Below are 27,254 nucleotides of genomic sequence, written 5' to 3'. Positions count from 1 at the left end.
CAAGATTACCTCTTTTTGGAAAGACATGAAGCAGGCATACCCAAGCTCATTTTCTATAGCCCAGCATGTGCTTGCATTCTCTTAGCAGGAGAACCTTTGCATCATCTCAGTACACCCATGACCTTGTTTTACAGACAGGAACTAAGGCCAGGAAGTAGAGTTTTGCTTCAGGAGGCTCAATTAATCCAGGACTTCCTTTAACTTGCTGTGAGCACTTCACTTCTTTTAACTAAGAGTCTACTTGATGGTAGGCACATCAGGAAGCAGATGTATTAAGGAGTTAAAAAAATCCATGAAAATAAAGACCCGTCTAATATTTTCCCAAGGACTAATGACAATTTCCTTCACAGCACAGGCGTCTGGGTGAAACAGGGCTGTGCCTGGGCAGCGGGCAGGGCAGGCTCTGCTCACATCCAGTCATGTTTCCCTGACGGGCTGGTCAGAGCCCCAGGGCAAGTAGAGTGGAAAGTTCTGAGTCTTGCCAAGGGAGTGCTCTGCAATTTTTCCTCCACGGTTTTTTTTCCCTCCCATTGGGTTGAGGCAGGAAGAATGAAAGTATCTGTTATAAACCACCTTCCATTTGCTTAACACCTGACACTGCTCACATGGCGTTCTTGGCGCCTTCCTTCCCATCACAATGCTGAGTTCCAGTCTAAACAACAATACAATTTACTCTCTTCGCGCTTTCTCCTTCTGTATTCCCCCCTCTGCACGGTCTCTCACCCTCTCTCCCCTTTTCTCTCTCAATAAAGCTCTAAAAGGTAAAAAAAAAAAAAGTGAATAAAAAATGAAAAATAAAAATATACAATTTAAAGGTTAGGCTACCAAGAATACATTTTGGGGTTGGGGATTTAGCTCAGTGGTAGAACATGGTCCTCAGATCCAGAAAAAAAAAAAAAAAAGAATACATTTTAAAAGTTGCCGCCAGCCTGGGCTACAGTGAGTTCCAGGAAAGGCGCAAAGCTACAGAGAAACCCTGTCTCGAAAAACAAAAACAAACAAACAAAAAAGTTGCCACATTATATAACTGAATTCAAGTTTTCTTTATCTTTCAATGAGTGCTGATACTTAAAACATCTTTTCTACTTAAATAAAACAAAAATACTAGTATACTCCTAGGAAAAGTTTTTAAGTATGCATGTATTTGGGAAAATGAAAAGTATTTTTATTTTCCCCAGGCACAGTGGAGCACTCAGGAAGCAGAAGCAAGTGGACCTGAGTTCGAGTGAATTACAGGAGTAATTATATTATATTAATATAATTATATTACAAAGTGATATAGCCAGGGTCACAACAGAGAAGTTCCACCCCCCACCACAAAAAGCATTTTTTTTGTTTTGTTTTGTTTTTCAAGACAGGGTTTCTGTGTAGCTTTGCGCCTTTCCCGGATCTCTCTCTGTAGACCAGGCTGGCCTCGAACTCACAAAGACCCACCTGCCTCTGCCTCTGCCTCCCGAGTGCTGGGATTAAAGGTGTGTGCCACCACCGCCCAGCTAAAAAGCATTTTTACTTTAATTACATTTTTATTATTTAGTTACGTGCGGTTGTGTCACAGTCCTTGAGTGGAGGTCAGGTGACAACTTGAAGTCAGTTCTCCCCTTCTACCATGCCCTAGGGATCCAACTAGGTCGCCAGGCTTGGCAGCAGAGATCTTCACCAAAGCACTCACTAGTACCAAGCCTTTGTTAATCAAGTTTATGTACATTTAAAGAAAATTAACTTCAACAAGTCTTTTCAAACAGAAAGAAAAGATCAGAAATTGTCTTACATTATTCTTGTTTGTGAGTTTAAATGTCTCGTAAAACAAGTCATAATAAAATTAATTTATATTTCTTAAATTTTGTTTGTATGCAGTATGAATGGAATTCTTTACTTGAAAGCCCTACTTGCTTCAATTAACTGCTCCAGGTCTCAGGGTGAGCAGGAAAGAAACATTACAAAGTGATATAGCATTTGTTCCCACTATGGCTTTAAAGATTTTCAATGTTTTTAAAAAAGTATTCAATAGCTTCTTACTAGAATAGACATTAAGTTATGCTGCCTAGCCACACCTGGCACCTAGCAGAAGCTAAACAAAGTATTTATTGAAGAATAAATAAAACACTCACACCAAAGCCCAGCCTGGTGGTACAAATTGGTAATAAGCCCCATTCAGGAAGCAGAGGCAAGCCTGGACATCGGAGGGAGCAGCCATCTCAGAAGAGAGAGAGAAGGCTGGAAATGCAGCTCTCCCATTCAAAGAGCCCTAGGTTGAATCCCCAGTACTGAAAAGTGGAGAAGCACAGCACATTAGCTAATCCTCAAATCTATGAGCAATGAGAAGCACTAAAAAAATCAAGATATGAGATCTTAAGACTTGGCTGTGTTGCCAGGCGGTTGGTGGCACATGCCTTTAATCCCAGCACTTGGGAGGCGGATTGGGATCTCTGTGAGTTCGAGGCCAGCCTGGTCTACAGAGTGAGTTCCAAGACAGGTACAAAGCTACACAGAGAAACCCTGTCTTGAAAAACCAAGACTTGGCTGTGTTAAATGAGACTGGATAATGATACTTGCTTACTATAGCTAACACTAAAAATAAAAATACAAGATTTTTAAAAGATATTTTATAATATATCTGATATCTGACTAAAAATAGTTCAGCCAATCCCATGCAGGAATGTTTTTCAATTTCAAGAGACAGCCAAGGTAATCCATGAATCATTAAAGATTAGCAGGCACAGTATCGGGGCTATTAGCATTAGACGTTAAAACTTTACTTTTTTGATTGTAAGTGTTATATGCTTACATGTACATATATGTATTATGTGCATGCCTGGTGTGCCCAGACAATAGATACCCTGGAGCTTGAATTGAGACAGTTGTCAGCCATGTGGATGCTGGGAACCAAACCTGACCCTCTCTTACTCACCAACCACTTCTCTAGGTGAGAATTTTTGTTGTTGTTGTTTTTTGTTTCTCAAGACAGGGTTTCTCTGTGTAGCTTTGCTCCTTTCCTGGAACTGGCTTTAAAGACCAGGCTACCCTCGAGCTCACAGAGATCCGCCTGCCTCTAACTCCCAAGTGCTGGGATTAAAGGCGTGCGCCAACGCCCAGCGAGAATTTTTTTTTTTTAAAGTAAAACATGCTTTTAAAGGTGAAATCCCTCTCCACCATTTAACAAGACACTTAGTTGACAGTATTTACTTTCTAGAATTCTATGTACAAATACTTAAATTCACTAAAACAAAACCCAGATCTTTATAATAGCTTTCTACAGATCTGTTACCACTCTCCTGGCTGCATAATAGCCATCAACATTTGGAGAGCACTGGGGCTGTTTTTCTTTTTGAGACAGGGTCTCACAAGTAAGTAGCCCTCATCAGACTGAAACTTGCTATGTAGACCAGGTTGGTCTCAAGTCAGAGATCTGCCTGCTGAAATTAAAGATGTGCACTATCAGGACCACAGGAGAATTCTTTTTTAAAAATTACATTGGGGGGGGTTGCACACATACCCCCTGGAAGAGGGAGAGTGGAGGTCAGAGGACAACATGTGGCTGGGGACTGAAATCAGGCTGTCAGGGTTGGCAGCAAGGTGTTATCTGCTGAACCATCTTTCCTGCCCAACAAGGCTGTTTTTACACCAGGTACTGTTGCAAGGGCTATATAGGTCATCCTTCGTAACTCTTCACAAGGAAGAAGCTATTATCTTCATTCCGTTTATAAATGAGGTGCTTTTCAAGGTTATGGCACTTTACAGCCATACAGAGACTGGGCCAGTCTCCATGTCTGTACCATCTATGATGGTGTTTTTAGTTTTTCTACTACAATGCCACAGAGTAAAAAACATCTATAAAACGTATGGAGGGCAAAATCACGGAAGCAGGGATTATCATTTTACCCTCACTTATCTCCCTGCCAATTTCCCAAAATTCCAATTTCCTAAATGTCCCACGACAAGCAAAGCTGAGCACTGTATTTTTCAAGTCACGATGATATCAAAGAAGAGTGCCCCCCTTACAGGGGTTCTTTTTCCTCAAAAATCTTCACCTCAGCGGCAAGACTGGGAGGACTGACGCTGACTACCACTGAGTCATGCGGTGGGAGGAGTGACTACAGGAAACCAGGAAATGCCAGCCCCATGTAATCAGGTCAAGCTTCAAGATTAACTGGTCTGTCGTGGTCTGAAGGTGGGGGAGACCTCCCAGTCCTCACTCTCAGTGTCTTATGAGCTACCCTCATGGTGCTAACGGGTCTTCATTTCAAAGCACTGCTTAAGTATGTACACACATTTTAAAGAAGTATTTTGCTCTTTTGAAAGAAATGTACATTCATCTATGTGTATGGGTGTTTTTGCCTACATGTATCTACATATGGGAACCTACTGTCTGCAGAGACCAAGGGGATGGTGGATCCCTGGAACTGGATTTACAGACTTTTCTGAGCCATCATGTGGCTGCTGAGAACTCAGGTCCTCTCCAAGAGTAGCCAATAATGCTCTTAACTGGGAGCTAGCTGAGGTGAGCTGGGTTCAGCAGTGGATCCTCTCTCAGTAAGTAAAGTATAGAATGGTTGAGGAAGACACCTGATGTGAACAGCCTCAGGCCTCTACACACGCACGCACCCTGCTCCCTAAATTTTTTAAAAGTCAAACTTACAGTAGAGAAAAAGAAGAGAAAGATGGTGAGATAAAGTGTGGGTGAGTGGCACAGTGAGGGATGTGAGAACAGGGCTAGCTAAAGATAAAGGGCTGGCATCTATACCCAGGTAACACTAGAAATCATAATTTTGGTTGTTCCTGAAAATCAGGTCAGATTCTCCATGTTATCTTGTATGTGAAGAAAAGCAAGGAATTCCTTGTCTTACATCCTGGAGTTGTGGGGCTGGAGGTGAGTGGCCATGCATCCCATTCTGTGTGGGTACTGGGTGATCTTAACTCCTGTTCTAACCCCTGCATAGCTCTTCCCCACCTAGTTTGACTTTATATAAACACATAAAAACCTAACCTCACTACTACTGTAAACTGCTTAAACTAGATAGTAATAACTGTTTTAGCCATACTTCAAGTTTTAATTTCATCTGCACAGTGGTGGGACACACCTTTAATCCCAGCACTCTGGAAGAGGCAGGTGATTTGTGTGTTCCAGGCCAACCAGAGCTAAACAGTGAGAGCTTGTTTGTCCTGACCATCCTATGTGTGTACTCACATATATGCCTGTCTGAATTTATATGCGTTATGCACACGCAGGTATCCACGAGGACAAGAGGAACCCACAGAACTGGAGTTATGAGCTGAACTCACTGCCATCTCTCCAGCTCCCCACATTACAGTTTTTAAAAACAAATAGCATCCAAGGACAAGCTTCTAGGAACTTTTGTTTTTTTGTTTGTTTGTTTGTTTGTTTGTTTGTTTGAGACAGGGTTTCTCTGTGTAGCTTTGTGCCTTTCCTGGAACTCACTTGGTAGCCCAGGCTGGCCTGGAACTCACAGAGATCCGCCTGGCTCTGCCTCCCGAGTCTAGGAACTTTTAAAAATACAGAAACTACCCAGCTCCATTTCAAATTTTGGCATCTTACTGAATACATAGTTCACATGCCATCAATCTTCTCTTCCAAAGTACACTTTTAGTTGTGTGACCATTATTAAATTCAGATTTCCATCTGCTAAGAGAAACCCATCTCCAATTATTCCCTGTCTTCACACTATTCCCTAACAAGAACTTACTTGGATTTTTATGAGTTTTCTTATTCTAGACATTGCACACCATATATGATACTTGATATGCAGGCAGACACACACAGATCATAATCAAATTGTCCAAAGTTAGGTTTTGCTCTAAACAAAAATCAATCCAACTGCTTTTGTTTTTGTATTTAAACAAAAACAGGGCCGGAGAGATGGCTTAGAGGGTAAGAACAATGTTCTTCGTGGAGAACCATGGTGGAGTGACTGGTGGCTATTAACCTATCCACTCTTTCTAAGTACTTATTCCTGAACACATTCACATACTTTTGCAGTCTGTTCGGCAGAGTAAATCTTATGTTAAAGGTATTTATTAGCTGCATATACCCCATACTTGTGATTTCATGTTTTGGTCAGCATTACAGAGTACTTTAACAAAATATCTATCTATGTAAAACCTAGTCATTATCTGTGCTCTGTACTTCTCAGCATGACTAAAAACCAAGCATTAGGATGAGGTCAGAGCACTGCCTAAGTTTTCCACAGTGCACATGCAGAACGGGTCCACTAGCAGGGTGTTAGCACTGCCCATGGAGAATTCAGAAACAGGTCAAATGGACAGACTTAAATGTAGATAGACTACTGACTATATTTATTCAATTAAAATTAGTAAATTTAGCCATCTTTTTTGAATAAAAACCCAAGTTTTTGAGTACTTAACTTGCTAGCTTTTAAATATTTAAAAAAAAAAAAAATTTAGGCTGGGTGGTAGTAGGCAGAGGCAGGTGGATCTCTGAAGCCAGCCTGGTCTACAGAGGGAGTTCCAGGACAGCTAGAATTACTCAGTAAAACCCTGTCTTGAAAAAAAAATTTTAGCCAGGCAGAGGTGATACATGCCTTTAATCCCAGCACCTTGGAAGCAACAGGTAGATCTGAGGTCAAGGTCAGCCTGGTCTACAGTGAAACCTTGTCTCAAAAAACAACAAAACTGGGTAGTTGTGGTATACACCTTTGATCCCAGTAGTTGGGAGGCAGAGGAAGGTGGATCTCTGTGAGTTCGAGGCCAGCCTGGACTGTTACAGAGAAACCCTTGTCTTAAAAAAAAAAAAAAAAAAGCCCAAGAACCAAAACGTCTTGTGCAACACACATATACACACACACTATGCCTTGCCAAATGTGTGCCAGTCAGAGGACAACTTCCAGGAGCTGGTTCCTGCCTTCCCATTTGGAATGAAGGAATCAAAGCATGGTAAGGTCTTCTACCCACTCAACTAGCCATGGTGCACAGCGCTCTTAAAGCACTTACACACATAAGCTTGCAGTCCCAAGTAATCAATTTCCTGGTGTACTTATACAAACTATCCTTTTATTCTATAACAGTGGAGCTGGAGAGATGGCTCAGCCATTAAATATTCTAGAACAGTAACAAAATTACCAATAGAAGTGTATCTAAGGGGTTGGGGATTTAGCTCAGTGGTAGAGTGCTTGCCTAGCAAGCACAAGGCCCTGGGTTCGATCCTCAGCTTAAAAAAAAAAAAAAAAAAGTGTATCTAGGAAAAGCCAGATTTCTTTCTGGCATAAGACCTATATATAGTGCACAGATAAGAGCTGAAGTTTTAAAAATTGTTTTATTAAGCAAGGCATGGTGGTGTAGTCCTTTAATTCCAGTTGTTGGGAGGCAGAAGCAGGTAGATCTTTGTGAGTCTGAGATGAGCCTAGTGTACAAAGTGAGTTCCAGGACAGCTAGGGTTGTTACAGAGAAACTATCTTAGGAAAAAAAGTTAACAAAGCAAACAAAAAAATTATTTTAATTAATAAGACAATATTGATAAAGCCCATCTTCCCTGGGATTAATTACAAGTCACTATAAAAGCAAACAAATCTAATCTAGGCTCAAAAAGATATAATAAGCCACAATCTGAATAATATTCTGCAGCAACTCTTCTCCATTCATTCTACCAATGAAACAAACACCATTTGACAGTTACAAGTAGTATACTATTTAACATTTGTTCCAAAACCCATACCACTAATCCTAGGACCTAAGATGTGAAGGCAGGAGGATCAGGAACTGAGGAGAGTCTAGACTGTGAAGTGAGTTAAATGCCAACATGTGTTACATAAAATCTTGTTTAAAAAACTAAAACAGTTGCCAGGCATGATATCGCATGCCTTTACTCCAGCACCCAAAAGGTGCATTCCTTTTATCCCAGTTCTTGGGAGGCAGAGGCAGGAGAATCTCTGAGTTGAGGCCAGCCTGGTCTACAGAGCACACTGCAGGTCAGCCAGGGCTACATAAAAGTCCAAAACAATCCAGACTCAACAGGGAAAGGAAAGGGGAGCTGCAGGGCTCAGGCACTGAAGCATGCATGTACCACACTAGCCTGCAGACCAGAGTTGAGAACCCACTTCAAAACACAGGCAGCTACTTAGCAGCTGTGACAACTGCTCACTGCAGCTCCTTGAGTGCCAACTCCAGCAGTAGTGTTCTGTAACTGACAAGACCACAAACATCTGGTCCAAAACACAAAACCCTTTCAGGAGGCTGAGGCAGGAGGATCACTTCAATCTGGGAATTTGAGAGTAGACTCAAACAAACTTCAAAACTTATCTTTGAGAATATGAAGGGAGGTGCTAAAGCATTTCAAACATGCACTGAAATGGAGTAATAACTAATAAATAGTTTTAAATTTAATTATGAAAACAAAACAAAAAACCCAGGGCTGCTGTTCAGAAGGACCTTAGTTCAATTCCCAGCATTCCTATGTCGGCTTAGAAGCCATTTGTCCAGGAAGAAATCCCATGCCCTCTTCTGGACTCTGTAGGTACCAAGAACATGTGCAAGTACACAAACATATGCAGGCCAATCGCCCATATCCATAAAACTTAAAAAACAAAACAAAAAAAATGGGAAACACAAAAAGCTAAATATAATCTGAACTTAGAGAAAAGGACCTACCTTAGAAATAAAGTCTAGGAAGAGAAAGAGATAATAAACAACTCACCAGCGATCTCCACAATATCCCCAGGGACTATGTCTTTAGCTTTGATGCGCTGCACACTCTTTCTGTCCTGGCGATACACTTTGCCCATCTCCGGCTCATACTCCTTAAGGGCTTCTATTGCATTTTCAGCATTTCTCTCCTGTGTGAAGAAAAACCAAGTATGGTGAACCAGCCAGCCTGCCTCCTTAAATATCTCTAGGTTAGAAATTAAAAACTTTAGTTCCAGACAGCTACAGCTATGTAAAGACCTTTTATAAAAACAAAACAAAACAAAAAAAGACAAAACAAATCACCAGACTACTGTTTAAAGTCACATAAACTACTAAAATGTAACACATAACAGGGCTGCAGGACTGTCTGCTTACCTGCCACACACCCACAATTGCATTGGCTACTAATATAAGCAGAATTACAAAAGGTTCTACAAAGGCTGTAATCGTTTCTTCACCTTCTTCAAACCAAGCCAAAACCTAAAAGAAAAACAGTAGATGTTAGACTTGTTAATGTGCTTCTAGACATAGCTACATTTTATAATAAAAAGGGGCTCACATTATAGGAATTGTTATAGGAAAAAGCCCTTTTCTTACATCTTTAGAAACATACAAAATGTAGTTACAGAAACAACTGGCTTATGTCCTGCTCTTAACTGAGTCAAGATTACCAATTTTGTTTGTTTTCCAAAATAGTGTTTCTCTGTATACCAGCTCTGGCTGTCCTGGAACTCACTTTGTATTCCAGACTGGCTTTGATCTCAGAGATCTATCTGCCTGCCCCTGCCTCTCCCTGCCCCCAGTGCTGGGATTAAAGGTGTACACCACCACCACCACCACCAGGCTTGAGCTAATTTATTTTTAATGCCATTAAAGAGCACAAATAAAGTGGGTCTTTTTGATGGAAAGAAGGAATCTCATTCTATTCATGTATATATTTCAAAAGAAAAGAAACCCTTAAATTCCAGATTTTATTATAGTGAAAGTGCACAGGTAAACATCAATAGTCACGTTGATTTAATGTTCACATCAGGGCCTGAAGAGATGACTCAGGACTGAGATACTGGTTGGTGGTCCAGAGAACCAGGTTCCATCCCCAACACCTACACACCGGCTTATAAACATCTGTAACTCCAGTAGCAGCTGGGATTGATTCCCTTTTCTGGTGTCCAGGGCCCTGAACACATGTGATACCCAGATATACATGCAAACTACCATACAAACCAAATAATTTCTTAAAAATTCACACCAGGTGGTGGCGGTGGTGGTGGTGGCGGCGGCGGCGGTGGTGGTGGTGGTGGTGGCGGCGGCGGCGGCGGCGGCGGCGGCGGCGGCGGCGGCGGATGCCTTTAATCCCAGCACTTGGGAGGCAGAGCCAGGCTGATCTGAGTTCGAGGCCAGCCTGGGCTACCAAATGAGTTCCAGGAAAGGCGCAAAGCTACACAGAGAAACCCTATCTCGAAAAACAAAAAACAAAAAAAAATTCACATCAAGTCATAGACATACATGGCCTGAATTTACAGTCTAAAACACTGGAAAACCAAACAAAACACAAACAAGAAAACATTTGGAGGTAAAAAATTGCCGCTTACTCAAATTCAATATAGAGCAACTTAAGCTCCCTAACTCTCAGAGGCAGTGAAGGTCACCTCAGAATTACAAGGTGGTTCTGAGTTGGGAATGTATTTTGAAGCCTATTCACATCACAATACTTAATATTACGATACAACACTTCAGAAATCACAAGAATTCCCCTCCAGATAAATGAAATAAATTGGGCCAGGGAGATGGCATATACTGTAAAAGTGCCTGCTGCCAAGCCTGATAATCTAAATTCAATCACAGTAAAAGGAAAGAAACTACTCTCAAAAGGCATGTGCATGGATACACACAGCTCACACACACCCAGTACAACAAAATGTAATCACAAAAAACAAAAACAAAACCCTGATCTAGTCTGTGCCGAGGGCAAGGCAGGAAGACTGTCAGTTTGAGGCACATGGAAAGATCCTTGCCAACTCCAAGTTAATAGTCAAGCTACGACGAAGGTGACAGAAAGATGACGCCGTGAGTTAATAAAGAGCTCTGGTGTCAGTGGTTCTCACCTTCCTGACACTGTGCCCTTTACTACAGTTCTCCCATTCATAACTGTAATTCTGCTACTGTTATGAAGTTGTAATGTAAATTTCTGTGTTTCTCGATGGTCCTAAGCGATCCCCATGAAAGGGTTGAGAACCCATGATCTAAGTAGTTAAATGTTAACCAGGAGGGCAAGTGAGATGGACAGTGGGTAAAAGCATTTGCTGTGCAATCCTCATGATCTGAGGTCAATTCTGGAACTCACAGTGGAGGACCCGATGGCTGACGCCTCAAAGTTGACCTCTGACCTCCATACAGGGTCCATGGCACCTATGCAAACAAGCTCCTTCCCATTATCCAGAGCCAGGTCCTGACAAATGTCAGTGGCAATTTTATCAGAACCCTGCCAACCTGAATCAGTCTGGTACGTGGGCTTTTTACTTTGTGGTGTGTGTGGAGTGGGAGGTGGTGGTGGTGGTGGTGGTGGTGGTGGTGGTGGTTGATGTTGCTTAAAGTGAACACATTTCACAATGAAGACCTTTTCTTTGAAACATTACCTGGGAGCTAGCAAGATGGCTTATCAGGGAAAGACACTTACCCTACAAGCCTGACAACCTGAACTCAATCCCTGGAATCCACATAAAAAAAGCTCAGGGAGAGAACCAACACCATAAAGTTGTTATCTGACCTCTGTGTACAACTCCCCACACACACCATTTAATTCTCGATCTTGGGAAGCAGAGGCAGGTGGCTCTCTGAGTTAGTATGGTCTACATGGTAGAGCTACATAATAGAAACCTTGTCTCAAAACAAACATATGAACATACACATGTGTGTATGTACACACACACACACACACACACACACACACACACACACACACACAAACCCTGTACTATAAGTAAAATTAAGTTAAAATAATGAATCCTGCCAGGTGGTGGTGGTGGTGGTGGTGGTGGTAATGACGACACACACCTTTAATCCCTACACTCGTGAAGCAGAGGCAGGTGATCTCTGAGTTTGAGGCAAGCCTAGTCTACAGAGTGAGTTCAGGACAGCCAGGACTGTTTCACAGAGAGACCCTGTCTTGGGGAAAAAAAAAAAATGAACCTACACAGTATTTGTACTCAATGAAATTGTTTTTTTTTTAAACACAAATAGCCAATGTCCAGAAGGTAATTAAGGTGATATGAAACTCTAAAACAGGAATAACACCGAATTAGCAAAAAATCAGATCAAAGAAAACCAAACAGAAAGTACCCAGGCTCTGACACATGCCAATTACCACTGACAAGCAGGGCAGAGAAACCAGAATGAATCTGATAAATAGCACAGCAAGCTTTCAACAGGGCATTCCCAGTACTAAGGCCAGGATCTTGGCCAGAATGAAAACTTCTCTAGGAAGTTAAATTTTGATAGATGCAGGATCACAGCTGCTGATACAGCCTTCCAAACATTTGCCAAGGAGAACATATCAGAAATAAGAAATTTAATTAGCTCTTAAAGAAGAAAAATTGCTCAACTTCACAAGTGACCAGAGACCTTTCCAAAAGGTCAGTGAGGCATTAGCAACTCTAAGATAAGCTTCACACCTTGTTAAAGTGGGTAAGAATTTCCTTCTTGGCAGGCAAGCCTGGGGACAACTTAAGGCAACATCCCTTAACAGATGAAGGGAAGGGTGAGCAGTGTCAGAATTACCAGAGTAAAAACAAACCTCTACTAGTCAAGAGATGCACATTGTTCTCATGACTAACATTTATTCAATGGAAGAATTCTGAACTTGCCTTCCATATAACTTGTTGAATAGAAAACACAGGCTACCCACACTTGAAAGTTCTACAGATATATTAACTACTGTTGGATGAGAAACTAGTGACCCAATCTATTAAGGTGGAAGAATGGTACCCACCTATTTAAAATGTAAGGACCACCCACCACTTAGGCCTGGGAAGGTAGTTCAATGGTTACAGCTCTTGCTAAGCATATGCCAGCCAGCCTCTGGGCTCATTCCCCTGTACAAGGGGTGAGGAACTCCACAGCAGTTTCTTGAGTACTTAAAAAAAATGTCCGAGATTAAAGAGACAGCCCAGTGGCTAAGAGCCAACTGCTGCTCTTCTAGAACTCGAGTTTAGTTCCCAGCAGCCATATTACAGCGTACAATTGCCTGTAACTACAGCTTCAGGGGATCAGACCACCTTCTTTCTCGCCTCTAGAGGTACCCACGCACATGTGGCATATAGTCACACAAACATACCCATGTATATGTATAAAATAATCTAAAATGTTTCTAAATAAAAATAAAATCTATCTCAAAACACTAAATAACCCAAAGACTCAAATCCTATACTTCAAACTGAAGAACACATTTAACTGATAAAAACCAATCTACGCTCAGGTTTGTTCTGTTGGTAAGAAATCCTGCTAGGTTATACAAACGGGAAACTGTGCTGACAAAAATGACCATAGTGAGAAGGTCTAAGAGAAACTGGACAGATACTGTCTTTTTGTTTTTCAAGACAGGGTTTCTCTGTGTAGCTTTGCGCCTGTCCTGGAACTCACTTGGTAGCCCAGGCTGGCCTCGAACTCACAGAGATCCGCATGCCTCTGCCTCCCAAGTGCTGGGATTACAGGCGTGTGCCACCACCGCCCGGCGACAGATACTGTCTTATGGTATGGTCAATTTAGTTACCAACTATGGTTTTTCCTAAGCTACACAAAATGTATTTATACAAAAGGGGAAATAGGTTGAACATAAAGGATTTCTTTGTACTGCCTTTGATTACAGCTGCATCCCTAGAGGCTCCAAAGAGGCTCTGGTACATAGATGATGCTCAGTATCTTATGACTAAGACCAAGCACAACACTCCACAAGCAATGAGTAAGCAGAAGAAGAGGAGAGGGGAGCTGCAATGTCATTTTAGGCCAAGTGTTTCTTCTTCCTTCCAAACTCTGTATTGTTACAGTAACAGTACCTTCCCCTACAATTATCCACCAAGTTTCAAATTTGCCAGCCCTGTTCCAAGTCACCATTCACTTTATTTTAAACCTAAGCAGTGTAGAATGAGATCTTTCTGTTGACATTCACAGGATTAATCTCTGGATTAGGATCTAACTCAGAGGTAGAGTATCTTCCTAAAAGATGAGGTTCTGGGGTTTGATCCCACCGCACAAGAAACGGCACTATGGCACTGCTAATACCCTTACAATTTTTTCTCTCTCTCTGTTTATGTATATATTCACATGCATGTTGGTACCCACGGAATCCAGAAAATAGTGTTGGACTGTCAGAACTGGAGTTACAGATCACGCAGGTGCTGGGAACCAAAGCCAGGTTTTCTACAAGTGTAGCAAGTACTCTTAACCACTGAGCCATCTCTCCAGTCCGCTAACTTTCCTGTGTTTCCTGGGTCTTGCTCTGGCCAGGCTGACCTCCAACTTACAGCAGTCTTCCTGCCTCAAGTTTCCTCAGGGCTGGTATTACAGGTATGTGCCCCCACATTTAACCTGGAACGACTAACTTCTAACAGGAGTGACAAAGCAAATTTTGTTGTAAGGCAAAAAGGCATGTTCTGCTATATACTGAGGGAGGTTGGTCAAATTATGCCGTGGGATTGTGGGCTGAGCTCACTTTTTTTTTCAGGCAGGTTTTCACTGCATCCTTGGCTGCTGGCCTGGAGCTCTCTATGTAGATCTTGTTGGCTGTGAACTCAAGAGTTCAGCTACCTACCTCTGCCTCCTGAGTGCTGGGATTAAAGTTGTGTGCTACTACATCCAGCTACGGCTGAACTCTCAAGACCACCCAGAACGCAAAGGGGCTGCAGTATAGTCTAGTGGGAGAGTGACTGCAGAGCACGTGAGAGGCCCAGGTTCAATGCCAGCACCACCTGCCTGAAAGTGCTAAGAACAACCAGAATTCAGGAGTCAGAGGCAGGTGTATCTGAGTTCAAGGCCCGTCTAGTCTACAAAGTGAGTTCCAACACAGTTAGGGATGTTACACAGAGAAACCTGTCTTGAAAAACCAAAAGAAAAAAGACAGAAGGGCTATTTTCATCTTCCTTGAAAACAAACAAAAGAAAAACAAACAAACCTGATAAGATTAGCATTCCTTCTCTTCTATAAAAAGACTTCCGGGTGAAGGTAGCACACACCTTTAATCCCAGCACTCAGGAGCAGAGCCAGGTGGATCTCTGTGAGTTCAAGGCCAGCCTGGGCTACAGAACAAGTTCCAGGAAAGGCACAAAGCTACAGAGAAACCTTGTCTTGAAAAACAAACAAAAAAACCACTTCCAAAAACAAAACAAACAAACAAACAAACAAAAAAAAACCCACTATACCAGGGGGTTGGAGAGATGGCTCAGAGGTGAAAAGCACTGGCTGCTCTTCCAGAGGCCCTGAGTTCAGTTCTCAGCACCCACATGGTGGCACGACCAGCTATAATGAGACCTGTTGCAGTCTTCTGGTCTGCAGGTATACATGCATCCAAACACTGTATACATAATAAATAAATCTAAAAAATAAAAAAACTAGTCAGGCGGTGGTGGCACACGCCTTTAGTCCCAACACTCGGGAGGCAGAGCCAGGAGGATCTTTGTTGGTTTGAGGCCAGCCTGGTCTACAGGGTGAGATCCAGGAAAGACGCAAAGCTACCCTATCTCGAAAAACCAAAAATTAAAAAACTAAATAAACAAACTATATCAGAGTTAAGCATGGCAATACACACTTGTAATTCCAGGATACAGGAGGCCAGGGCAGGAGGAACAAGAATCCTTGGCCATATAGTAATGCAGTACCTTGAAAACCAACACAGCTTTGACCCCAGCACTAGGAAGGCAAAGGAAGGTAGATCTCAAGTCTACACTGATAGGTCCAGGCTAGCCAAGGCCAAACAGTGAGACTATCTCCTCCACAACCAACACACACACACACACACACACACACACACACACACACACACACACTACACAATATGACTGAAGATAAAGTCTGTTAGTGTGCTCAAGGCCCTGGATTCTATCCTTATAGTAGGAAAGTGGGGAAAGACATTAATGTTTTCTCTTCAAATCAACTTTTAAATTATATTTTAAGAAAACAAAACAAAAAAATTTAAAACACTAAAGTACACTATTAAATGCTTCCTGTATGTCATTGAATAAAGCAAAGCAAAAACAGATCCCATGTTTTATAAAAGCATAGAGCTCAGTTTGGTGGCTAAAGGCTCTTCCTGAGTTCTAGGCCAGCCAGGACTGTAAGAAGAGACAGTGTCTCAAAACAACAAGAGTATTTTAGAATCAATACAAGCAGTGTAAAACAGGAAATTGGGCAAAGAGTAAATAAAGAAACCTTTGCTGATCTCCATCATCAGTAGGTGCCACCCTGGTCTAGATAGGTCAGCTAATGCCAATGCCATCACAGCCCTAAGACACTCACCTCTCCTTCAGCTCTTTACCCAACAGTTACCTGGTGAGGTTATCTTCTAAAAGCCTGTGCTCCTCTTCCCTCAACAACTCCCTTATCACAGCCCCTTTACTTTCTCAACAACACTCTTCAAAGTAACAGGCACCATATTCCCTGTGTCTGGCAGGTGTTCTACTGGGAGAGGGGAAGAGTGGGCAGGCATTCCAGTTAGGCAACCAGATGATGCAGCATATTGAGGGTAAAGTTAGTAACCTTAGAAAAGGGGAATCCAAATGAAAAAACAGTAAAAGTCAAGTTAAGGAAATTTAATGTCCATATGCAAAGGGAGATGTATTTTGCTGAGACATCCTTCTATACCTCAGGCCAACCTCATCAAACCCAATGTATAGCCAAGGATGGCCTTGAACTCCTAACTAAAAGATTATGTAGGCATGTACCACCATACCGGAATTGATCTTTTTAAAAGAAACAACTTTGGTGAATACTCTAAATTAATCTGCCCCCATGAGCCACAAGCGTAAAACATTAATGCAGCTTGCTTCCTATTTTTTTGCCAGAGCAAAACATTAACTGTAGTTAACAGTTTACTAGTCTGATATTTGAAATAAATCATTAATATCTTTCTAACCTGGGGAGAAATCTGATGATTTATGAGAACTGCTTATTCACTCACTTCTACAAAAGAATCTAAGTATTCAAAGATCATGTTTTTCCTGTTAAGCCAGTAAGAATATACTGACTCCCACAAATAAGTCAGTGCTTATTTGCAAGCTATGAAAATAAATAACAAACTGAAGTTGGTGGCACAAGCCTGTAATCCTGGCACCTAAGAGGCTAAGTAAGGCAGGAGGATTGTATAAGACTGGGCTATACACAGTGAGTTTGAGACCAGTCTCAAAACAGGGCCTAAAAGATGGCTGAGCTTAAAGACCTGGGTTCAGACCTCAGGCATTCACTCACACCAAGGTCAGAAAGTGGCGATAGCCTGCCTATAATCTCAGCTCTTGGGAGGTAGAGAGAGATCCCTGGGGCAAGCTGGCTAGCTAAACTAGCTGAATCAGTGAACTCTGGGTTTAATCCAGAAATCCTGACTCAGTATATAAGGTGGACAGTCATTAAGACACCTGATGTCAACTTCTGGCCACCACACACATATTTACACAAGTGCACCCCCATACCTCAATAAGCACACACATCCCTACACTGCCTGACACACACACACACACACACACACACACACACACACACACACACAGGCAGTAACAGAAATAAAGAGAAATAAGGAAAGACAGATCGAGTAGCACATAGCACCATCAACCCTCCATGAAAGCATCAACAGAACCCACCGAGTACAATTTCTCTCTTTTCCATTTTTATAGCTTTTGAGATAGGGTCTTACTCTGGCCCAGGCTGTCCTGATGCCTCAGTTTCCTGAACCTTTTGAAACAAGGCAACCTTACAGTGTGGACACTAACAGTCAGTAACGTAAGTTTTAGAGCAGCCTCAGAACAGCATCTTAACCTACCTACAACCTTCATCAAATAAACCAAAGCCAATTAAGTCAATTCTATAAGTACTTCCTACACTTATTCTTTAGCCATTTAACAAACCATAACATAAAAATGTAACAGTTCATTTCCTGAACAAGAATTCCAAGTAGTTATTGCAAATGAACTCACATTTCAACTATAAACACTAACACACATCCTCTATTACAAAAAAGTTAAGCACTTAAAATTGGAAAATGATTAAAAATAATAAATTCCTAATTACTCTATTGTAAAATACACCTACAATCATTAAGCCTACTTGCTAAAAAGTCAAACTGACCACTCCCAATTTTGAAACCCCAAGATCCAGTAGCCAGTAACTTGTTCATTGACAAGCGGCACTATTTCCAAGACTGCTTTAAAGTGTAACACAGAGGGAACCAGCAGGAATGTATTTTGCCTATGGCTTGCATATATCAGCTAGTTATTTCTAAGTCCCGAAGACCTTAGTGAGTGCCAGCATTTAACTTTCAGATTTATGTAGCCTGTGTAAATACATACCCTGAATCACTCCCCAAATGTATAATTTATTTTATCTCATGTCAACAAGCTCAAACTATAACCCAACAACTACTCTATTCATTTACCCTGTTTAACAATGTCGCAGCCATTCTTAGGCAAAATATTCAAAAATCACAAAAAGATATGTAAGTGGTACAGAGTGAGTGACTCCGTAGTATGCTGAATAGTTTGAGTGTAAATTTTATTCAGTGAAACCACAGGTAAGATTCTTGAGAACTGAACTAGTAGTAGTGATGACCTCACAACACTTACTTAACATGACAAAGTTTCATGGCAAAATTCATGTACACAACCGCTCCTAAAGGTCACCAATATTTATTTTAAAAATAACTAAAAACCAATCTTCCCTTCACCTGAACTCACTAAGTTCTCAACAGTCCTCTGCTGGTGTTTTCATGACCGCATGACCCCGAGGTCAGATTTACATGAGAATATATACATAATTGAAACCCAACAGCTGTCAGTTTTGTGAGCCCTTGAAACAAGTATTCTATGATTTTCACTTCCTATCACAGTGTAAGAATGCAATGTTGTAAGAACAAAAAGCATCGCGTGCCATCAAAGTGAAGACTATCTGTGTACCACTATCACGGTTTTAAGGAAACTATAAAGAAGTCCACTGGCCAGAAAAAAAAACACCAGAGAAAAGTGTTAATAACCTAGAAATAACCTTGCCACTTCTATTAGTTTTTCTTAGACGGTTCTCTGCATTTCACTAGTTTCTTAGCAACCATACAGAACAAGATTGGGGGGGGGGAAGACATCACAAAACAAAACAAAACAAAACAAAAAACCAAACAAACAAACAAACAAAAAAACAAACCAAACAACAAAAAAACACTCTACCTTCATTCCCTCTTTAATATTTAGAACCAAGAGTATCGAACTTTGTTCTCTCCACCTAGGAATCACTCAAGACAGGGGTCCGGATTAGATGCCACCCTAAAGGTCAGTGACCAAATTTGGTCAACAGTGGTGCCATCACGGCCGTCATCTGTCTTGTCACTGTCAGACACAACTGTCACCTTGCCACTACCAGGAGGGCACAGCCGCTTGACTATTCCCTTTGTACATTCTATTTACAAAGGGCCCAACATCATCTTAGCATGATCTCACAACAGGATAACAAATGGAAGAACCCAACAGAAAAGAAGGCCTGGCCACGAGAAACTTTCTAAGGCTAAGAATGTCAGAGACCCTGCCGCCAGGAGCCGTCACCTCTCACGGCACTGTAAAAGCTGGGCATCTATTTTCTCTACAAAATAGCTTCTACCTTTTTTTTTTGGTCTCTGACACCTAGGTGGTTATTATTATTTTTTTTTTAAACATGGAAATTTAATGGCTATTATTTGTTTTCTGGTGTACCAGTGAAATACTTTCAGCTTTTATGGGCAGATAAAATATATTTCTTTTAATACTTACGAAAGATATACACGCGGCCAGCAATAAAATCCTAACTAGCAAGTCTTCAAACTGCTCAATCACAAGTTCCAGCAAGGTTTTTCCTGTGAAGAAAAGGGAAAAAAAAAAAAAAAAAAAGTATGTGTTCTAATTGTCCACACCAATCAATCCGGGTCCGTGCACACACCATCTCTCTCCAAAGCAACACGAAGATTTACCTTCTTCAGCCGGTAATTCTAGAATGCCGAAATTCGCCAGCCAACGTGTTGGGAGGAAAGAAAAATACAGACATGTTATTAGCGCCTTTATAAGAAAAAAAAAAAAAAATAAAACCTGCTAAATCCACCACCACCACCGAGCTCTGAAAGACAGATGTGGGTCTACGAACAGCCGGCCTCTCCCTCCCTCTCCACTGATACCCCGAGGACATCACGCAGCCCCGGTCGGTCATCAGCTCCCCGGGGCCCCCAGGACCACGCTGGGTCATCACTTCTGCCAGATGTGTAACTTCGGGGAGCACTCGAAACGGTCGGAGGGTGTCTCCACTGCACCGACGCCCCAGGGACCCGCGGGGGGCTCAGCCCGGCCGCAGCAGCCTTCTCCCCCCACCGCCACCCCGGGGGGCTCGCTTGCGCCCCGGGAAGGTCACCGGCTCGAGGCCCCGACCCGCGTGCCGACCCGACCGCCCCGGCCTCTGGCAGCCGTCGGGCGCCGAGCCGAGCCGAGCCCCACGAGGTGGAGCCGGGTCAGCCATCTTCCTTGGCGCCCGGGCCCGGGCGCCGTGCCGCGCCGCGCCGCTGCAGCCCCCGGCGCCCCGCACCTACCGTTGGAGCCCCATCTCTCCTTGAGCTTCTTGACCTGCTCCAGGCTCAGCCCCGTGCTCTCGTTGACGCCGAAGTGGCCCAGCACCTCCTCCACCGTCTTTGTGTGAGCGTTCTCCATGGCTGCGGGGGCCCCGGCCGGCCTCGCCTCGCGTCCCCGCGGCCTCCTCGCCTCCGCCTCGCACTCGGGCCGCGGGCTCGTGCCACCGCGGGCGCCCGGGCGCGGACAGCTGTCCCCTCCTCTTGCTCCTCCTCCGCCTCCGCCGCCGCCGCCGCCGCCGCCGAGGCTACGGCCGCTTCCGCCTGACCGGGCGCTGAATCACCCGAGCCCCGTCTCCCCTCCTACCTAGAAACCGCCGCACGCGGCCCGGCCTGGCCGAGCCCACCCGAGGGGCTGCGAGCCTCCCGCCGCCGCGCTGCGAGGAGTGCGTCGGCTCAGCTGCCCGCCGGCCGGCCGCAGGCAAGCACAGGCCGCCGCGCCGCCGCGGCGCGGACAGGAGACCCGGCGCGGCTGGCTGAGCAGGGGCGCCCGGGCGAGCGAGCCCCTGGGCGCGGGCGGAGGAGAGCGAGGCGGGCAACCGGAGACGGGCAGCAGCGGCGGCAGCGGCAGCTCTGCGCGGCGCGCCTCGCGCGAGCCCCTCCTCAGCTCCGCACCCCCGACAGCGGCGGAGGAAACTGCGGCGGAGGAGACGGGAGGTGGCGTCGGGGACGGCTCCGCGGCGGCTGCTCTAATAGCATTTATCCGCCGCTGCCTCCCCTCTCGCCGCCGCCGCGGCATGTGGACGCCGCTCATTGGCCGAGAGCGCCCCAGCGCGGCGCGGGCGGCGCGGCCCCGCCCCCTTCCCCCCCCCCCCCACGCCCCGGCCGCCCGCCCGTGCGCGCGCGCGCTTGTGTGAGTGTGCGCCAGGCGCGCCCACGCCGGCGGCAGGCCCCGCCCCGTCCCGCGCGCCGCCCCCAGTAACCCGGATCGAGGCCGCGCGCGCGCACGCGCCAGCGAGCGAGCGAGCCAGCGAGCCAGCGAGCCAGCGTGCGCGCGCAGGCCGACTCCGGGGCCGCGCTTTGCTCGCTGCGGCCCGGGCCGGACGGGAGGGGCGATCCCGGCTTTTTCTCGGCCGAGGCTTTCGCCGGAGTGGGGGGCGCCGGGGCTCACGGGTGGGCGCTCTGCGCTCGTTGCCCCCCACCCCGCCGCTGGGGGCATTGCTGGGGCCCGCGCGGTGGCGGGGAGGTGCCGGATCGCGGGCGACCGAGGCGCGCTGGGACGGGTGTCCTTGGCTCGCCTCTGCGCCCTGGACAGCCCGAGCCGTGCTCTGCATCCTGATGCCTCCTTCAGAGCCCCCCTCAGCAAGCAAGGGGAGGGATTCCGCAGTTCCCTTCCCACACAGCCAAAATCGCTCATCTGTCGCCTCGGGAACACCGCATCCCACACCCCCAGCCGAGAGCCCCATCTCCGTGGCACGCCAACACCTGCCCTTCCTTCCCCTGCGGGTTCTGTACCCCGACAGGGAATCCCACCCATGGGGGAGGAAGGAGGAAGTTTTATTTCCTTTGACACACGTCTGCAGAGAAGTCGCAGGTTATGCTGTAGCAGCTCTGCGTCTGCTAGGTGCGTGACTTTGGCTTTAAAATGAAGGCTGCCATACAGACTTCCACTTTCCCCCGATGGGAGAGAAGGAGCTTTCAATCTCAAACCTATTCTTAAACCACAAATCATCTGCTCTGTCGGTGAGGTCTGATCAGAGCCTAGCATGAAATGTAATTTTGCCAATATAAAGAGGTCATACTGAGTCAAGTGTGATTGTGATGTCCGCCCGTGATCTCTGCACGCAGAGGTGGAAGCAATGGAATCCAGAGTTCAAGGTCGTCCTCGGACACTTACTGAGTTTAGAACCAGCCTGCGATGTTGGACCTTGTCTAAAAAATTTTTAAAAAATAAATAAATTTAAAAAGCAGAGGAAGGTGGGAAGCTATACTAAACAGGGGGTCGGGGGGCCGCTGCATTGAATTCACGAATATTCTCACATAGAGCAGCTCCCTGAAGGGAATCGGTTGCAAAATAAAGCATTTCGTCCACTCGAGTGTTTAGCAACGCCCCTCCCCACCCCCCGAAATAAAAATCACTTGAGTCGTCCCACAGGGCTGGGCCTTAAGACTTAAGAGATTCCTTCAACAGATGCAAATCGCGGCGCATTACCGGACTGAAAAAGAAATCAAGTACGTCATTTCATTTAATTATTTCCAAGGAGTGGAGGCTGGCATGCAGTTCTGATTGATACTTGGGAAAGGGCCAAGAGAACCCTACACGAAACAAACAAACAAAAATTCTAGTGTATAGCAATGCACTCCCTAGAAGCAAGGTGGAAACTGGTTAGGTCACAGCCTCTTCAGAAGGATCAGGTGACTGCCTGCAAGGTGGGGGTGTGGTGATGGAGCACCGGTGGGTCTTCGGCCTCCTTGTGTTCCAGTTCAGCCTGGCTTCATGGTTTTCACACCAACAGCAAGAGGCACCGAGGGCAGGAAGATCGTGCCCTTTTTCAGTTTGGAAAGTGTCTGAGACGTTCACTGGGTCTAGGTTGTCTTTTTTTCCTTGAAGTCCCCTCTCTCAGGGCTGCAATTGCATCTTTCAACAGGAGTTCCCGGTACCTCCCTCAGGCTGTCTTCTTCATTCAGACGTCCCCTCCTGAAAGATGCTTTATTATTTGAAGCAGCTCCCTTCCCCAGTGCACCCTCTATCACATTATCCAAGGTCCCCTTCCCCCAAGCACCCACCCGTGGAAAATATGCTGTGTTTTTTGTTTACTTGCTTGCTGCTGGTCTCTTGGTGGGGCACCCAGGTATGAGCTCCATGAGAACACAGCTTGTCTGTCCTGTCATTCCCCGGCATCCGCTCATCATTTATTGAGTACCTGTAGTTTAAGTGAATGAGAGTCCCCCCCTTCTCAACCCATTAGCAACCAGCAAAGGACTGTGCAAGCACAGAGGCCTCGGCAAAAGTCTGCTGGACTCCATTGATTGATGTCCATTCATGAACAAACCTGACCGCCTCTAAGCCGCTGGCCTTATAAGCATGGCTATGAAACACGTTTAAAACAAAAAGCAGGCAAAACTACTTCATAGGGCTGTCAGAGATGACCATGGTCTGTATTCTCATAGGCACCGCTACCACATTCCATCCCCCTTCTGGAATGTTCTTTGCAAGTTTTTGTTTGTTTGTTTGTTTGCTTGCTTGCTTTTACTGAAGGCTGGAATGTTCCCTTAAACTACTAGTTTGATTTTGTTTTAGCTCAGCATGGGCCCCCGGCATATTATCATACCAACCAGGCCTTTGTTTCCCAGTCTCTTGGTATGCCAGAGACCCCTTGCTTAGAGGTTGGCAAAACTGATCATGAGCCCAGACTCCCAAAGGCAGAATCCTCGTGGTTACTCTTATTTAGAAACAAAGGTGGGAGAAACATAAATAAATAAAGGATTTATCTCAGTTAAAAAGAAGAAGGGGCTTGAGAGATGGCTCATCGGTTAAGAGCACTTGCTGCTTTTCCAGAGGACCAGGGTTCAATTCCCAGCACCCACATGGCAGCCCACAGATAACTGTAACTCCAGTTCCAGGGGATCTTCATACCAATGCAAATAAAATAAAATGTGTTTTTGGTTTTTTTGTTTTTGTTTTTGTTTTTAAAAAGGAAGAAGAAATAGAAAGGGCATGGTGGTGCACACCTTTAATCCCAGCACTCGGGAGGCAGAGGCAGGCGGATCTCTGTGAGTTCAAGGCCAGCCTGGTTTACAGAGCGAGTTCCAGGCCAGCCAAGGTTACATAGTGAGAACCTGCCTTTTTAAAAAAGAAAAAAATTGAGGCTCAGTTTATTCTATGCACAGCGCCGTTCTCAACTTCTTGTTTGCAAGGCTTTAATAAGAAAGGTTACCCTGCCTTCCAGCAAGGCTCCTAGCCACGTACTTCATCACTTGAGGACATAGGAAAAGGGAAAGAAGAGAGAGTGGGATGCAGAAAGATGAAGTGGGATCGAAGACTGTCAGAGGCATCAATAAAGGAGGGCATTAGCTAATAAAAGGCAGGTTAGATCAAAAAGCTATTCCCATAAAAAAAAAGCCAGGAGGTGACTTGCAAAAGAGGCCCGGCCAGTTCTCAGCCCTCTGCAGGCCTCCTGTGAAGTGGTGAAGGCCACCAGAGGCAGTCTGCTCTGTATTTGGACAGCTCTAACCATTAAAGCAGCTCCATTCTGGGCAGAATCCACCTTCTCTTAGCTAGGCAAGCGCTCTACCACTGAGCTAAATCGACAACCCCACATTGGTTCTTATTTCGCTCTCTGAAACCACCCTGAACAAGCTTAATCCCTCGAGTAGGTGATCCCTTTGAGTACATCAAGGTCATGATTGCATTAATGTCTCCTTTCCTAACTATAAAAAGCAGTGGGGCATCGACACTGTTTTCCTATAGCCCGGGTCTCAGCGGCTCAGGACCTCTGGACACGCCCAATACTGAGCACACAACTCTGAGCATGACCCACCTCTGTCTGAAGCCTTTGAAGCTCACACACTGTAGTGTTAACAGCGAGCTCAAACCAAGTCCTTTACATGCAAACCATAGTCTCATTAAATCTATTTATGGTATACTTAGCTCGTTGATTTTTTTGTGCATCCCAGGCACAGAGCCTGCCTATAAATGAATGTTTTTGTACTTATGATCTTTTTGAGTTTTCATCTCCAAGTCTTTTTTTTAAAAAAAAAGATTTTATTTGTTTATTATTATACAGTGTTCTGCCTGCATTTTAGAAGGGGGCACCAGATCTCATTATAGATGGTAGTGAGCCACCATGTGGTTGCTGGGACTTGAACTCAGGACCTCAGGAAGAGCAGCCAGTGCTCTCAACCTCTGAGCCATCTCCCCAGCCCTCCAAGCCTTTCTTAAAAGATTCTTTTTTTTAAATGTGAATGAGTGCTCTGCTCGCATGTATGCCTATGCACCACTGTGTGCCTGCCAGGTACCCTTGGAGGCCAGAAGAAGGCATCGGATCTCTTGGGACTGGAGTCACAGATGAGCCACCATGTAGATGCTGAGAATAAAACCCGGGACCTCTGGAAGAGCAGCTCAGTTGCTCTTAACCACTGAGACATTTCTCCAGCCCCCAGATGTATTTTATTTTAATTGTGTGTATCTGTGTGGGGGTATGTGCACATGAGTGCAGGGGCCTGAGGGGGCCAGAAGAGGGAATCAGGTCCCCTGGAACTGGAGTTATAGCTTGTGAGCAATCCAATATGGCTGCTGGGAAAAGAACTCCAGTCTCTGCAAGAGCATTATGTTCTCTCTCTTTCTCTCTCTCTCTCTCTCTCAAAAAAAAAAATTTCAACTTATGCTTACTTTGGCAGCACATAAACTAAAATTGGAAAATACAGAAAAGATTAACATCGCCCATGTGAAAGGATAATATGCAGATTTGTGAAGCATTCCATATTTTTATGGTAGTTTTTGCTTCATCTTATTATATTTTGTTTTGTCGTGTTTGGTTATCTCTTAGAAGCCTGTTCTTTCCTAACCAGAGACAAAAAGGGAGTGGATCTGGAGGGGAGGGGAGACGGCAGGGAACTGGAGGGAGTAGAGGGAGGGAAACTATAATCAGGATGTATTATATGAGAAAAGAATCTGTTTTCAGTAACAGGGAAAAACGAGAAAAATTTAAATGTATTTGTATGTATGAGTGTCTCGCCTCATAGGTATGTCCACTATATCCCTGCCTTAGTGCCCTCGGAGACAAAAGAAGGCATCGGACCTCCTGGAACTGGAATTACAGATGGTTCTGCCATGTGGGTGCTGGGAACTGAACCCCAGGTCCTCTGCAAGTGCTCTCTCTCACTGAGCTATCTCTCCAGCCCCGCCCCCAAGCTGTTTTAGTGATACATCCCAGATTTGATTTACACACAGTTTTACAGGTAGGACGTAGTTGTCACTAGCCAACAGGCCTGTTAGTGACTCATTCCAGGTTAAAAATAATTAATTGGCTGCATGTGATTCTTCAATTGTTAGAAATCTTTTTTCTTTTAGATTGATTTATTTATTTTATGCATATGAGTGCTCTATCTGTGTGTATGCCTTTATGCCAGAAGAAGGCCTCAGATCCCACTATTGATGGTTGTAAGCCACCATGTGGATGCTGGGAATTAAACTCAGGACCTCTGGAAGAGCAGCCGGTGCTCTTAACCGTTAAGCCTTCTCTCCAGCCCTTTATAAATCTTTTGACCAGAGGTTCCAAAGTCAAAAAGGAAAGCTCCTAAAGGGTGCTCCTGCCATTTATCCTAGCCCTGACAGATTGACATACAGTGTTGGAACATCAACCTTCCTCTGGTTGATGTAGTCAGCTGACTTGAAGGTCATGTACTGTGAGAAATACCCATTTAAGCAACAGGACCGGACTTGGCATCACGAAATGCTTACACTGAGAGGCCAGAAGGAGCCAAGACCTCTGACAGGATCCCATCTGCCACCTCTTGCTTGCTCTGGATGTGTGCTTATTGAGTAGAAATGATGGCCGAAAAGGCCACACTATTGAAATGCTGCCTGCAAATTCGAGATCCTTCTGCCCCAGGCTCCTGAATGCTGCTAGGATTATAGGTGTGGCCCCATGTACTCTTGGCTGTCCATAAGAATTGAATGGGAAGCCAGGCGGTGGTAGCGGCACACGCCTTTAATCCCAGCACTCGGGAGGCAGAGGCAGGTGGATCTCTGTGAGTTCGTGGCCAGCCTGGGCTACAGAGCGAGTTCCAGGACAGACTCCAAAGCTACAAAGAGAAACCCTGTCTCAAA

At 44.8% G+C, this 27,254-nt stretch overlaps 1 protein-coding gene and 1 non-coding gene across 2 annotated transcripts in view; one reads left to right on the top strand and one right to left on the bottom strand.

The window, feature by feature from the left end:
• Atp2a2 (ATPase sarcoplasmic/endoplasmic reticulum Ca2+ transporting 2) overlaps positions 1-21,168 on the bottom strand; it is a 48,600-nt gene extending 27,432 nt beyond the window's left edge. Inside the window, exons 1-5 of the mRNA XM_036171630.1 lie at positions 20,447-21,168; positions 19,841-19,858; positions 19,644-19,726; positions 9,031-9,135; positions 8,666-8,804 (exon numbers count right to left, since the gene is read on the bottom strand). Coding sequence (XP_036027523.1) covers positions 8,666-8,804; positions 9,031-9,135; positions 19,644-19,726; positions 19,841-19,858; positions 20,447-20,564 — 463 coding nt within the window. The 5' untranslated portion in view covers positions 20,565-21,168. The remainder of the gene's footprint in view (positions 1-8,665; positions 8,805-9,030; positions 9,136-19,643; positions 19,727-19,840; positions 19,859-20,446) is intronic.
• A 4,638-nt stretch (positions 21,169-25,806) lies between these two features.
• Positions 25,807-25,912, top strand: LOC118572844. The gene has a single exon (XR_004943542.1). It is a non-coding gene; the product is annotated as a U6 spliceosomal RNA (small nuclear RNA).
• The last annotated feature ends 1,342 nt before the right edge of the window (positions 25,913-27,254 follow it).

The sequence above is a fragment of the Onychomys torridus genome, chromosome 22 (genome assembly GCF_903995425.1).
Source record: "Onychomys torridus chromosome 22, mOncTor1.1, whole genome shotgun sequence".
Taxonomy (NCBI): domain Eukaryota; kingdom Metazoa; phylum Chordata; class Mammalia; order Rodentia; family Cricetidae; genus Onychomys; species Onychomys torridus.
The sequence above is the reverse complement of the archived record's forward strand: the minus strand, read 5'-3'. Positions and strand labels throughout refer to the sequence as shown.